The sequence below is a fragment of the Hypanus sabinus genome, chromosome 4 (genome assembly GCF_030144855.1).
Source record: "Hypanus sabinus isolate sHypSab1 chromosome 4, sHypSab1.hap1, whole genome shotgun sequence".
Classification (NCBI taxonomy): Eukaryota; Metazoa; Chordata; class Chondrichthyes; order Myliobatiformes; family Dasyatidae; genus Hypanus; species Hypanus sabinus.
The window spans coordinates 93344460-93356740 of record NC_082709.1 but is presented as its reverse complement, the minus strand read 5'-3'; the positions used below and the strand labels follow the sequence as shown (position 1 = coordinate 93356740).

The 12281-nt window shown below is 40.5% G+C and overlaps 2 protein-coding genes across 3 annotated transcripts in view; one reads left to right on the top strand and one right to left on the bottom strand.

Moving 5' to 3' along the window:
• The window catches only part of sema5ba (sema domain, seven thrombospondin repeats (type 1 and type 1-like), transmembrane domain (TM) and short cytoplasmic domain, (semaphorin) 5Ba), a 531708-nt gene extending 529410 nt beyond the window's left edge, over window positions 1–2298 (bottom strand). Inside the window, exon 1 of one of the 2 annotated variants that reach the window (XM_059967676.1) lies at window positions 2155–2298. The gene's annotated coding sequence lies outside the window, so the exon portion shown is untranslated. The remainder of the gene's footprint in view (window positions 1–2154) is intronic. The other variant, XM_059967677.1, reaches the window with a different exon arrangement.
• A 440-nt stretch (window positions 2299–2738) lies between these two features.
• pdia5 (protein disulfide isomerase family A, member 5) overlaps window positions 2739–12281 on the top strand; it is a 194758-nt gene continuing 185215 nt past the window's right edge. Inside the window, exon 1 of the mRNA XM_059967674.1 lies at window positions 2739–2831. Within this exon, the coding sequence (XP_059823657.1) occupies window positions 2781–2831 (51 nt within the window). The 5' untranslated portion in view covers window positions 2739–2780. The remainder of the gene's footprint in view (window positions 2832–12281) is intronic.

Below are 12281 nucleotides of genomic sequence, written 5' to 3'. Positions count from 1 at the left end.
CGCTTGGAGTCACCTTGTCGAGTCAGAAGGCCTTCTCCCCCGGGCAAAAAACACCAAAATTACCGGGTCGTGGACACACTGGTTAATTGCATTCCATCCCCGCCCCCACCAGTGAAAAAGACGGGAGCACTTTCAGAAGGACACATTTCAACTCTCACCAGCCTTCTGTATGCGAATTACGGGAATGGAGAGGGAGTACCGTCCCAATGCCATCAGAAGACCATAGAAGTAGAATGTGGCCGTTCGGTCCATCGAGTCTGCTCCGCCATTCCATCACGTCTAATTTATTATCCCTTTCAACTTCATTCTCATGCCTTCTCCCCGTTAACATCCTTACTAATAAAGAACCTCCGTTTTAAATATACCCATTGAGCTGGCTTCCACAGCCGTCTGTGGTAATAAATTCAACAGAATCACCACCATCTGGCTACAGAAATTCCCCCTCATCTCTACTTTGAGGCTGTGCCTCCTGGTCCTAGACTCCCCCGCTATAGGGAGCTTCCTCTCCACGTTCACTCCATCTACGCCTTTCAGTATTCGATGTGTTTCAATGCGATTCCACCCCCATTCTTCTAAAATCCAGCCAGTACAGGCCCAGAGCCATCAAACGCTCCTCGTACATCACTTTGCTAACTCCCCACAGGGAAGAAAACACAGACACAGACCTGATCTCTCTCTCTCTCTCACACACACACACACACATAAAATAAGCGAGTAATAATGTTGTCCTGTTTTGGCTCCCTTTGGACCCCAGTCAATTGTGATACACACAGTAACATTTTTAAATTATCGCACAAGATGATTCAAAGAATTTTTTGGCAGTAACAACAACCGGATAGCCACAACACTGCTGCTTTAATTGCCTGCTGTACAAGGTACACAGGTAGATTAGAAATAGCCAATACATATCCAGAAAATCACCTCACCTCTCCGTTTCTCAACAGATAATTCCTGAACAGATACCAGAATCTTGAAACATCCACAAAAATACCCGAAGTGTCTGTCGCCTTTATTTTTGTGAGCTAAAGTTTTTAATCGCCTCTAGGCGTTGTGAGCGAAAATGAAGCTTTGTATTAAATGTTTTGGGTTTTTTTGTTTAAATCTCCCTGTCCGCGCAATTCTCTGAGCACAATAGCCAGGCGAAACGTGACCCTAACACAGTAACAACAGATTACAGAGTGTGTAGCCGCAGACCACAAGCCCCCTCGGGACCCCCTACAGAATACTACGAAGGAGGAACGGTCTCCCACTTTAGAACTTCTCAGCAGCTCGGGAGCAAAGCATTAAGTCGGTTCACTCAAGCGAGACTTTTGCGACCGACCAGATCACACAATCAAACGGCATGTCCAAAAAACATGCAAACATGATATGTTACCTAAACAAATAAATCCAATATTAAATACACGTTTCTTTTTTAAAACTAAGTTTCTGGAATACAATTGCAGTAGCAACAACGTGAACTCTTGTATATTCATCAGTTGTAAGACACAAACGGTTGCAAATATCAGATCAGCCTTCTGATCTCATCCGCTGGTTGCATTATTTAATGGTCCTTGTCATATTATTACAATGTGCACTTGAAAAGGATTCACTCCCAGCTTTTCCAACAAGTCACACAACTTAGCAAGAATTCGCATGCATGTTGAGTATTTGACTGTTATGCTACGAACTCCTATCTACTTGATCCGACACAATTCTGCACCGACTCAGTTACAACATTGCGAAAAACGCACAACGCGACAGTCTAGTTTTTCACTAAAACATGTAAATATTTTTCTAAAAAGCAACAAACACATACCGAGTTTAACATTAGCAAACAGCTGGATATAAATTTCACAGAGAATTTAACCACAAAATATTCAATACTTCAATAACAGAACCATAAATGTAAAGATGCTCAGCGAAATATAAAAACCTTTACTTTCCAAAAGATATTCACATCTATTATGTTAATGCAAGCTCATCTTTTATATATACATAAAATGCAATCTATCTGTATGAAAGCGGAGCTAATGCTATTACAGGTCTCGCGTTATTTTTGTCTTGAAGTTCAATATGCACTGATTAAAAGTTACATTAAAAGTTTGTAAAACTTTTCAGAAACTTTTTATAAAAAAACAGAAATTACAAAATCAAAAAATCGTTTTTGCTCACCATAAAAATGGTCGTCCCGTTTATTTAAGTTTATTAAATGTTTTCTGTTTTCTGCCTCGCTTTAATCCCGATTGCATGTAAGAAGCGTCTTTCCAGCACGCAGTGGTTACACTATCCACAGGCACTAATCTGCAAAGTGACGGCTCTCTCACCGAAATCATATTCCCACAGGGCAGCCAGAACCACTAACAGGGACATTTTAATTATTAACTGACAAAGGGTGACATTGCGCTAAAAGAACTTTACATAAATGTACAATTGCGGCTTTCTGTATAAGAATAGCAATTACTTATAATTTTATTATCAAAGATAGGTTTCATTTAATAATTTCAATGCTTAATATTGGTTAATATCGAACTTCTTTAATTTATATGAACATTGTTAAAATCTACTCCTCCCCAACTCCTATGTAGCCACCCGGCTTTCTTGGATTGATCCAGTGATCGATAATACGCATGCGCGTTATCATAGTTATCGGGATTTGTAGTTTTCTCATTCCGAACTAAGAAGGAGGCCGCTGGTGACTACAATTCCCAAGGTTCACTGCGGTCCAGGAACGCTTTGCAACCCTTCCCCCACTTTTCCCGAATGGGAGTGCGCATGTACAAGAGGACCACCGTGGCAATATGGCGCTGCGCAGGGCTTGGGATGCTGAAGCCACTTGTTTCTTGTTGTGGGTGAGTTGTCAGCGGTTCTGTTCCCCGTAGCAGGCGTTGAGGGACAGAGGGAGGGTTGTTTGCGTGGAGGAAGGGGAAGGCTGAGACCAATCAAGAGTATTTTTAGGGTATGTTATTAGGGATTGACAGCGGGTGAGCCGATAGTTCGGGGTTGACTCCGGTCTCTGGTCAGGATTGGCGGCGGCGGCGGCGGTCACCGAGACATTAACCCCTTCCCCCGTGTTAGGCAACCAGACTACCCCTATACTTCCCCCGCACCGCAATCATGACAAACAGATTCCACTCTTCGCATAGCAACCAGACGTCCCTGTCCTTGCACCCCCTCCCCCACCGCATGACAACCCCTGACAAAACTTCTCCCACTTGGCCGTTCTTTATGGGATCGTTGTGAATGTGTTAACCATGCCTCGGCAGGTCGCCTCAAAAGTTCAAATACTGTTCCAGAAATCCGAGCTGGCACTCCAGTGTGATATTGAGGTGTGGTAGTATAGTTTGATCTCTTGGCTTATGGAGCAGTTGGTAAATTTTAGTGTAAAATAACATTGCATTGTTTGAGAGGAGAGCTGGAGAGCTATTGTACCTTTCCTTTTATCAGAATCACCTAAGCAGACCAAATCAGTTGGCTGTTTGAGAAAGTTTGTAGCCCGCAGTTTGCTCGTGGTTGCTGCATTGCAACAGTCACTGAACTTCAAAGTGCTTTGGGACATCCTGACTCTGTGAAAGGCTCTCCAGAAATGCAAATCATTTTTATGAGTCAGTCGCCTTTCACTAATTTAAATCTCAGCAGGTTTTTTGGGTTTGGCAGGTAAATGTCACATGATTGATTTGTTTGACGCAAGTAAATGTTTGTACAATGCTTAGTCAAATAATTTTGGAATTCATTCGCTAACCCACTCCCAGCTCCCACCACACGCACTATCATGCAGATGAACAGTGTTTTTCAGAATATTTCAGGTGATCTGTGACTTGTGTCTTAGAGAGTCTGTTAAAATGAATGTGCATAATATTCTACTTGCTATATGAATATCATGTGGCATTTGTTTACAAAAAATATCTTTAAACATTATGCTAACATTGTTAACTTGTTCATCTATTTTTGAATCCAAATTTCTTATTCACTCGTGATGGAACTATTAAGACCATAGCTACTGCTCATTGTACCCGCAAGAAACCAAGTTAACATCTGGTCTTTTTGACACACAAGTTCCATGTTCACAGTGTGCTCTGTTGAATGCTGATTCAGAAATATATCCTATTTTTTTAAATCAGAAAATAAGTTCTGTGAAGCAGTGCCAAAACTAAGTTAGACTGAAATCTGATGAAGGCAACTGTTTGAAGCAATCCTGGACTATCACTCCAGGAAAAGACTCATTTCATTATGTTTCAAAGAATTGTTTTAGAACATGAAAGGTAAAGTTATGCAGTTTGCTCCAACACTCATAATTCAAAGGCCTTTACTGAAATTCCTTCAAACATGAGCTTGAATGTTACTTTTCCAAGGACAAATACTTTTAAAACATTTGAATTAAAAACCTGAATGAGTAAAACTGTCTATGCAACTGTCAAAAATATCACCAACATTTCATTTGTTATTTTATTTAAGGATGATTTGGCTTGTGGATTATTCCAGTTACATGCCACTGAAGCCAACTCTTCACTATGTTCTGAAGTGACATAGCTAACCACTCAACGATATCAGAGATAACTCAGGTCATAAATACTACCCTTGTATGCAATAGTCACATTGTGAAGAAGAAAGACAAACTTTAATGGGATTGTTGACATTTAAATTTCATTTTGTGCTTGGATGGCAATAATGAACTTCAGGCAATTTGAAACTACAGTATGTCAATAAAAAGCAGTTGCTTTGTTCACAGCATGTAGTTATGGAGCGTAGAATATTGAACAGCACAGTAGAGGCCCTTTGGCCTACAAAGCTGTGCAAGCATATAACCTACTCCAAAATTATAACCCCCTACTTAGCCATTCCTTTTTCTTTCATTCATGGGCAATCTAAGAGTCTCTTAAATGTACCTGGCTCCTTCATCACCCTTGGCAGTGCACTCCATTCACTCACCACTTTCTGTGTTTAGAAAAAAAGCATGCCTCTGACGTCCCTCTTATACTTTCCTCCCGACATCTTAAAGTTTTGCCCCTTTGTACTAGCCATTTTCACCCCAGCTGTCCATTCAATATATGCATCTTCTCAACACTTATCAAGTCTCCTGTTATCCTCCTCTCCAAAGTGAAAAGCCTTAACTCACTCAACCTATCCCCATAAGGTATGTTTTCTAATCAAGGCATCATCCTGGTAAATCTCCTCTGTACCCATGTCCTTCCTATAATGAGGTGACCCAGAGTTTTATAGAGCTGCAACACTATCTTGCAGCTCTTGAACTCAATCCCCCTACTAATGAAAGCCATACACCATGTTCCCTATCAGTTTGCACTAAAACTTTGAAGAATCTTTGGATGTGAACCTCAAGATCCCTCTGTTCTTCCATGCTGTTATGAATCCTACTATTATCCTTGTATTCTGCCTTCAGATTTGACTATCCAAAGTGAATCACTTCACACTTCTCTGCATTGAACTTCATCTGCCACGTCTCAGCTCTGCATCCTATCAATATCTGTAGTGACCAACGCTGTTCTGCAGTTAATATCTACAACACCACCAACCTTGATCAGTTAAATAAATTATGATATCAATTCACTAATAAAACTGATGCTTCATTGTTTTGATACCATGACAAGCATTAATGCAAAACATGTTGATCAAATCTTTATTTAGGGTGCCATGGTAGTGTAGTGGTTAGCACAACATGATTGCAACTTCAGACATCAGAGATCAATCGTGGAATCATCTGTAAGGAGTCCACTTTGTAAGAGGATGTGGTTTTCCTCAAGTACCAGACTAGTTAATTGGTCATTGTAAATTGTCCTGTGATGAGGTTAGGTTTAATTCATTTGTCTGGGGTTGGTGAGGTGGTGCTGCGTGAAGGGCCAGAAGGACATACTCAGCACTGCATCACAAAATAAATAGATTCCTACCACCTGTCAGGCATGTACTTTCTATTTGAAAGTGAAAAGGGAAGGGGGAAAGAAAAGTAAACTGTTGGAAATATCACAATCAGGTTTATTACTGATGTGTTTTGGGAATCTTGTTGATTTGTCGCAGCACGTTAAAAAAATATTATTTTACAATTTTTTTTAAAGGAGTGCGAAAGATAGGTAGTGTCTATAAACCATTCATAAATCTAATAGCGGAAATACAAAGCTAGAGTTGTAAGTTATGTGTCCAGCATCAAGGACATCTTCAAAATGCAGCTCCATCATTAATGACCCCCATCACTGAGGACGACATGCCTTCTTATTGGTACCAACAGAGAGGAGGTACCAGAGCCTGAGGAAACATGTTCGGAACAACAGCTTACCCGCCACCATCTGAGTGGACAATGAACTCTATCTCACTATTTTTGCTCTTTTTGCTCCCTTTTATCACAAAACTACAAATTTCATGGCATATATCAGTGATATTAAACCTGATTCTGATATGTAAAGTTTTTCAGTTCAGTGTTGATCCAGAAGTTTGTAATGTACTCAGTCAGAAAGTGAAATTCTGTTTCTCAGGCATGAGTAAGAGAGTTAAAAAGTTAACTAAGTGGAAGACCAGGATTCTCTCTTAAAATCAAATGGAGACGTTCTGCAAAAATGCATTTGGTTTCCGCAGATTAGAAAAGGCACACTGAGCGCAGCACGTACAATATTTTGAATTGGAGGATGTACAAGTAAATCGTTGCTTCAGAGCATATGTTCTGGTCTCTGGTCAGCACAGAAAGAACATAAAAGGGTAGATATTACATCGCCTGCAGTTGCATTAGGATGGGAAGTGAACATTGTTGGAACGTGAAATAGACAAGTGATCCAGGACGCATTGGTACCATCAAAATGTTGAAAGTATTGAGCAGCTACACCACACACTACTTCCCATTCAAAGGTCAACTTAATTTGCCATATACATTTACATCTATTACAAATTTGCTGTGGTGTGTTGGTCAGGGCGCAATAAAAATAATAACAAGAACAAAGTTAGAAATTAAGGAATAAAATATTTATAAACACATAAATACCAGCATGTATTTATAATGTAAACTGTGTTATAAACAGTAGTTTAAAGTGTTTGCAGATAGAGAGAGGTGAGGGGCTAACTAGAATAGTTGATCTGATTAACTGTCTACGGGAAGAAGCTTTCAAGATGAGGCTTTTGTTTTTATAGTCCTATAATGCTTTTCGGAAGGGAGCTATTGGCAAGAGAAGTTTGCAGGTGAGTAGTGCCCACAATCATATTTCCTGCTGTTTTTTCTTGGGCATATACAAGTCCTGTAGTGATGGTAGATTGCAGGTAGTTACCTTTTCTGTTGACACAAGAGTTCGCTGTAGTTTTGGAATGTGAGAGGATGTTGCACCAAACCAGACAGTAATGGCTGATGTTATGATGGCAGTGTAGAATTGCACCAAGGGTTTTCTTTCCTCCTTTCAACTTGCCAGTCTCAGTAAGTATGCTGTAACAATTCCAAAGATTTGCACTTCTCAATGTGATTGACTCTTGCATACAGAGAAGCAGTCTTGTTCACCATCTGAATTGTTTAGAATAAGGGTCTTTGTCATGTAATCAATGATCTGCTGTTAAGCAACTTTCCTGAGATCAAAATTACTCTATATTTAGTATTACCAAGGCCTTATGTTGTTATGCAACAAATGAGATGTCAAATAATATATTTGATGCATATGTGGCTGGGCATTGAGCATTTTTGACCATGCAAGGGAAAACAGCATCGACTGTACCAGTGGTACCTCCCTCCCTGATGCTCTAAACAACTTTAATTCACATCTCAAGGCATGCTACACAATGCCAGCCATAAAAGCCATTCCCCTTCCAGGTAGAAGGCACTGTAACAGCAGCAGACATAAGAAAGACTCTGCAGAGAGTCTGCCCCTATAAGACAACACTCCAGGCTGAGTACTCAGGAAGTGTGCACACCAACTCCTCATGGACATCTTCAACACTTCACTCATTCAGGCTGCAGACCCCACATGCTTCAAATCAGCTACATCATCCCACACCTTCAGAGCTAAATGACAATAGCCCCGTGGTACTGACACTTATCATCTTGAAGTTCATTGAACAACTGGTAGTGGCACACATCAAAAACTCTATTCCTCCCACAGTGAAACACTCACCAATATTCTTACTGACACTATTATTCTACGAAAGATGCCATATTATCTGTCATGTAGCTGGCCATGACACACTGAGAAAACAAGGACACTTATGTCAGAATGTTGTTTCTGGAATTCAGTTTGGCATTCAACACTGTTGTCCCACAGACCTTGGTGCACAAACTCCTATTTCTTGGTTTAAAAACACTACTGTGCAACTGGGTATTGGACTTCCTACCGAGGAGACCTCATATAGTTCCTCATCATTCTCAATGCAGGTGCCCCCCCCCCCCCCCAGCTTTGTGCTGACTGCACACATGACTGCATGGCCAAACGTCTGAGTACTCACATTGCTAAGTTCACCAATGACACAACAGTGGTGTGCCTCATCACCAACAATGATGAGGTGGTGGAAGAGCTCAGTACTAGGTGCCAGGCAAATAAACTCTTCCTCAATGGTTATCGACTTCACACCACTCACATTCCTCATTACATCAGAGGCACAGCAGTGGAAACTGAGTGTTTTCAAACTTCTGGGAATTCACATCTTGCACAACCTCTCATAGTTTCGGAACACATTCTACATAATCAGGAACGCTTATCTATTTTTTCTATTTTTTGTGGAAGGTACAGGTTTTCCCTGCTATTCGAAGGTAGAGCGTTCCTATGAAACGGTTCGTAAGCCGGGATGTCGTAAGGTGAAGAAGCAATTACCATTTATTTATATGGGAAAAATTTGTGAGCGTTCGCAGACCAAAAAAATAACCTACCAAATCATGCCAAATAACACATAAAACCTAAAATAACAGTCACATATAGTAAAAGCAGGAATGATCTGATAAATACACAGTCTATATAATGTAGGAATACTTTTCTGCAATTATTGCAGCACTGTCCACCACAGCGAAAATCTCATGCAAGCGCTCTCGGCAGCGCTCCCGGCAGAAACACTCTTTCCAGTAACCTTTAAGCTATGAAGCTACTAATTAACACATAAAAATACACAGCCTATATAAAGTGGAAATAATGTATGTCCAGTGTAGTTTCCCTTACCGGAATCGAGAAGAGAGCGAGCACACTGATGATGTGTGTTAGGTTGAGTCATTGGAGGTTGGGGTGGTGGGAGGTAGAGGAGACTGGGGTGTCATCTCATCCTCATCTGTTTCCATCAGGGCAGGCAGGTCACCTTCTTCTATCAAGGTCTGCCTGCCTTGATGTCGAAGGTCGAGTTTCGTCATTTGCTGTGGTTGATGTGGAAGGCTTGAAAAATGACAGTATGCTTGACTGCTTAGTCTCGGGCATTTTTCTATCATACACTTCTTTGTAAGCACTCAAACCATCCTGCAAATATGCCCTAAACCTACGTACCCTTTCAAAATTAAAGTCATACTTTACTGCAATCATTGCAGCATTATCAATTGCAGCAAAAATCTCACGCAATTGCTTCATGTTCAGTTCCTGGATGACTTCACTTTAGGGCCGTTCGCTACTGCGTTCAGCTTCAGTTGTTATCCTTTCCTCTTTATCAGCTCTTCATCTGTCAGTTCTTGGTCATGGGATGCCACAACCTCTTCAACATCATCTTTGTCAACTTCCACAAACCCTTAGCTAAACTCACTATGTCCTTACTTTGTTCACCACAATCGAAACACTTAATTATGTCTAGATTTATGCTAAGTGTAACACCCTTATGCACTCTTTTAGGTTTTTCCGATACCTTAGAACTCATGTTGCTAATGGATGCACAAAGTGCTCACAGGCACGTGTTTAAGCAGTGCTGGCTAGAATGCAGTTCTGGGGGAGGAACTTGGCTGCTCGGCGTGCTGCCTTTTTTCATAACAGTGAAACCACCTTCTGTTTGTGAAAACAGTTAACTAATGTATGTCTTTCGTAACAGCGAGTTGACGTAAAGCGAAAGTTCGAAAAGCGGGGGACACCTGTACTCACAACCCACCTTTGCAGCTGGATCCTTGACTTCTTTGGGAGATTGCAGGGAATCACTACCTTGGCGACAATCAACTCACCTCAAAGATGCGTACTCAGCCCACTGCTCAATTCACTACACCCATGACTGTGTGGCTAGGTTCAGCTCAAATGCCATTTATAAATTTTTGTCGGCAAAGTGTCGCATGCTGACGAGGAGGCTTACAGGAGTGAGATAGATCAGCTGGTTGAGTGGTGTTGCAACAATGTCCTTGCATTCAACTTCAGTAGGACCAAGGAATTGATTGTGGACCTCAGGAAGGGGAAGTAGGGTGAACATACACCAGTCCTCATCGAGGGGTCAGGAGAGAAGAGATGAGCAGTTTCAAGTTCCTGGATGATTTATCCTGGGCCCAACAAAGGAGGCACACCAGTGGCAATATTTCATTAGGAGTTTGAGGAAATTTAGTATGCCACCAAAGACTAGCAAATTTCTTTGGATGTACTGTTGAGAACATTCTAAGGGTATGAGGTAGAGGTAGTATGGAGGTTTCAATCCATAAGATTGAAGAAAGACACAGAGGGTTGTAGATTCAGCCAGCTCCATAGTAGGTAATAGGCTCTCCACTATCGAGGACATCTTCAATAGGTGATACCTGTCATTAAGGACACCCCCACGTAAGGCATGCCTTCTTCTCACTACTTCCATAGGGAGGAGATACAGGAGCCTGAAGATACTCAATGTTATAGGAACAACTTCTTCCCCTGTGCCGTCAGATTTGTGAACGGTCCATGAACACTACCTCATGAATTTGCTCTCATTTTACAGAACATATTTATTTTTTAATATCTTTCTTATTGTAACTGGTAGTAACTTTTTATGCCTTGCACTGTCCTGTTATAAACCAGCAAATTTCACGATAATAATCATTGATACTAAGCTTGCTTTTGCTTCTGAAAATAGAAAGAAGGAAAAAGTCATTTTGGTGCACAACTGTTCTGTTTTGTTGTGTTGTTCTGCCAAGCATTGTGAGCAAGCCTGCTTGTGGTAACACTTTCAGGCATCCACCAGCACATCCTTGGGTGTGTTGGTCGTTAATACAGATGGCATAATTCATTGTGGATTTTGATGTACATGTGAGAAATAAATCGGGTGTCTGAATCTGAACCGATTTTTCCTCAACTACATTTTTTTTCTGACCTTGCAATATCCCTGTAAATTTAATCCGCACCCTCTCCTCTGCATTCACATTCCTTGTCATGAATTATAGCAAAATTGTATGTGATAATTTTGGTGTCTTCTAACTAGTGTAAGTTTGAAGATAATCTTCCTGCTTGAATACTGAAACTAGTGAAGGAATATATCATGCGTACCTTTTTAAACTACCAGTTGATCAACCCTGCTACTTTTAAGGATGTGGCCAGACAATCATGTTCCTTCTATGTTTCCATATTTATTGTGTCAATCTAAATACATTTCCTTCTTTCTCTCTGGACTGAATTCCATTTTCCTGTTTTCTGTCCAAGCAATCTGTACCTTTGAATTCTAACTCCTTCCGCACTGTCAACAGCATATGTTTTGTTATACCTGCATGAAAACCTGATGGGATCTTGAATACAGATCAAGTTATTCAGTCTATCCAGTATGCTGTGACTCTTTGTTCAAGGCAGAATTAGTGTCCTGAGCAATGTATTTAAAATTGGCTCTCTACACTTTTGACAATTGACAGGCTGTGAACGGCTGTTAACCAGATATTGTAAGACTTCTGTGTGGGATATCTTTGAGTTTAGTATTTTTTGGAAGGCATTGAATAATCACTTTCTGTCCTCAAATAAACTGGCAGTCAAACTACGGATACATTTGAGCTAAATCAATGGCTTTCTCCTAGCATCTAAAGAAATGAACAATCTTTTTCAAAGCTCAAAGTTGGTTAGTACAGCAGAAATATTTTTGTTTGGACTTGACATGCAGTTTGAGAGAAATTAAAGTACTGCTTGTAATAAATGCTGCTTATTTGCCTGATAATTGCCAAATAAAATCCATATTACATTTTGTGATATGTATTCACCTGTCAGCAAGATAAGGTATAATATATTTTCAAAAAGTTAGAACACTGTCACAGTATTTAACCTTATTATCATCTACTTGAATATAGGGAGGTTAAAAATATTCCCATTTTGGTGGTGGGGATAAGAATACTTCTATCTTTGCAGTGTCTCATGAATCTGCACATATCTCAGAGCTTGTTCCTTAGAACACGGCACGTCCAGCATAGTACAGCACATTACAGGCGATGTGTGCCAACC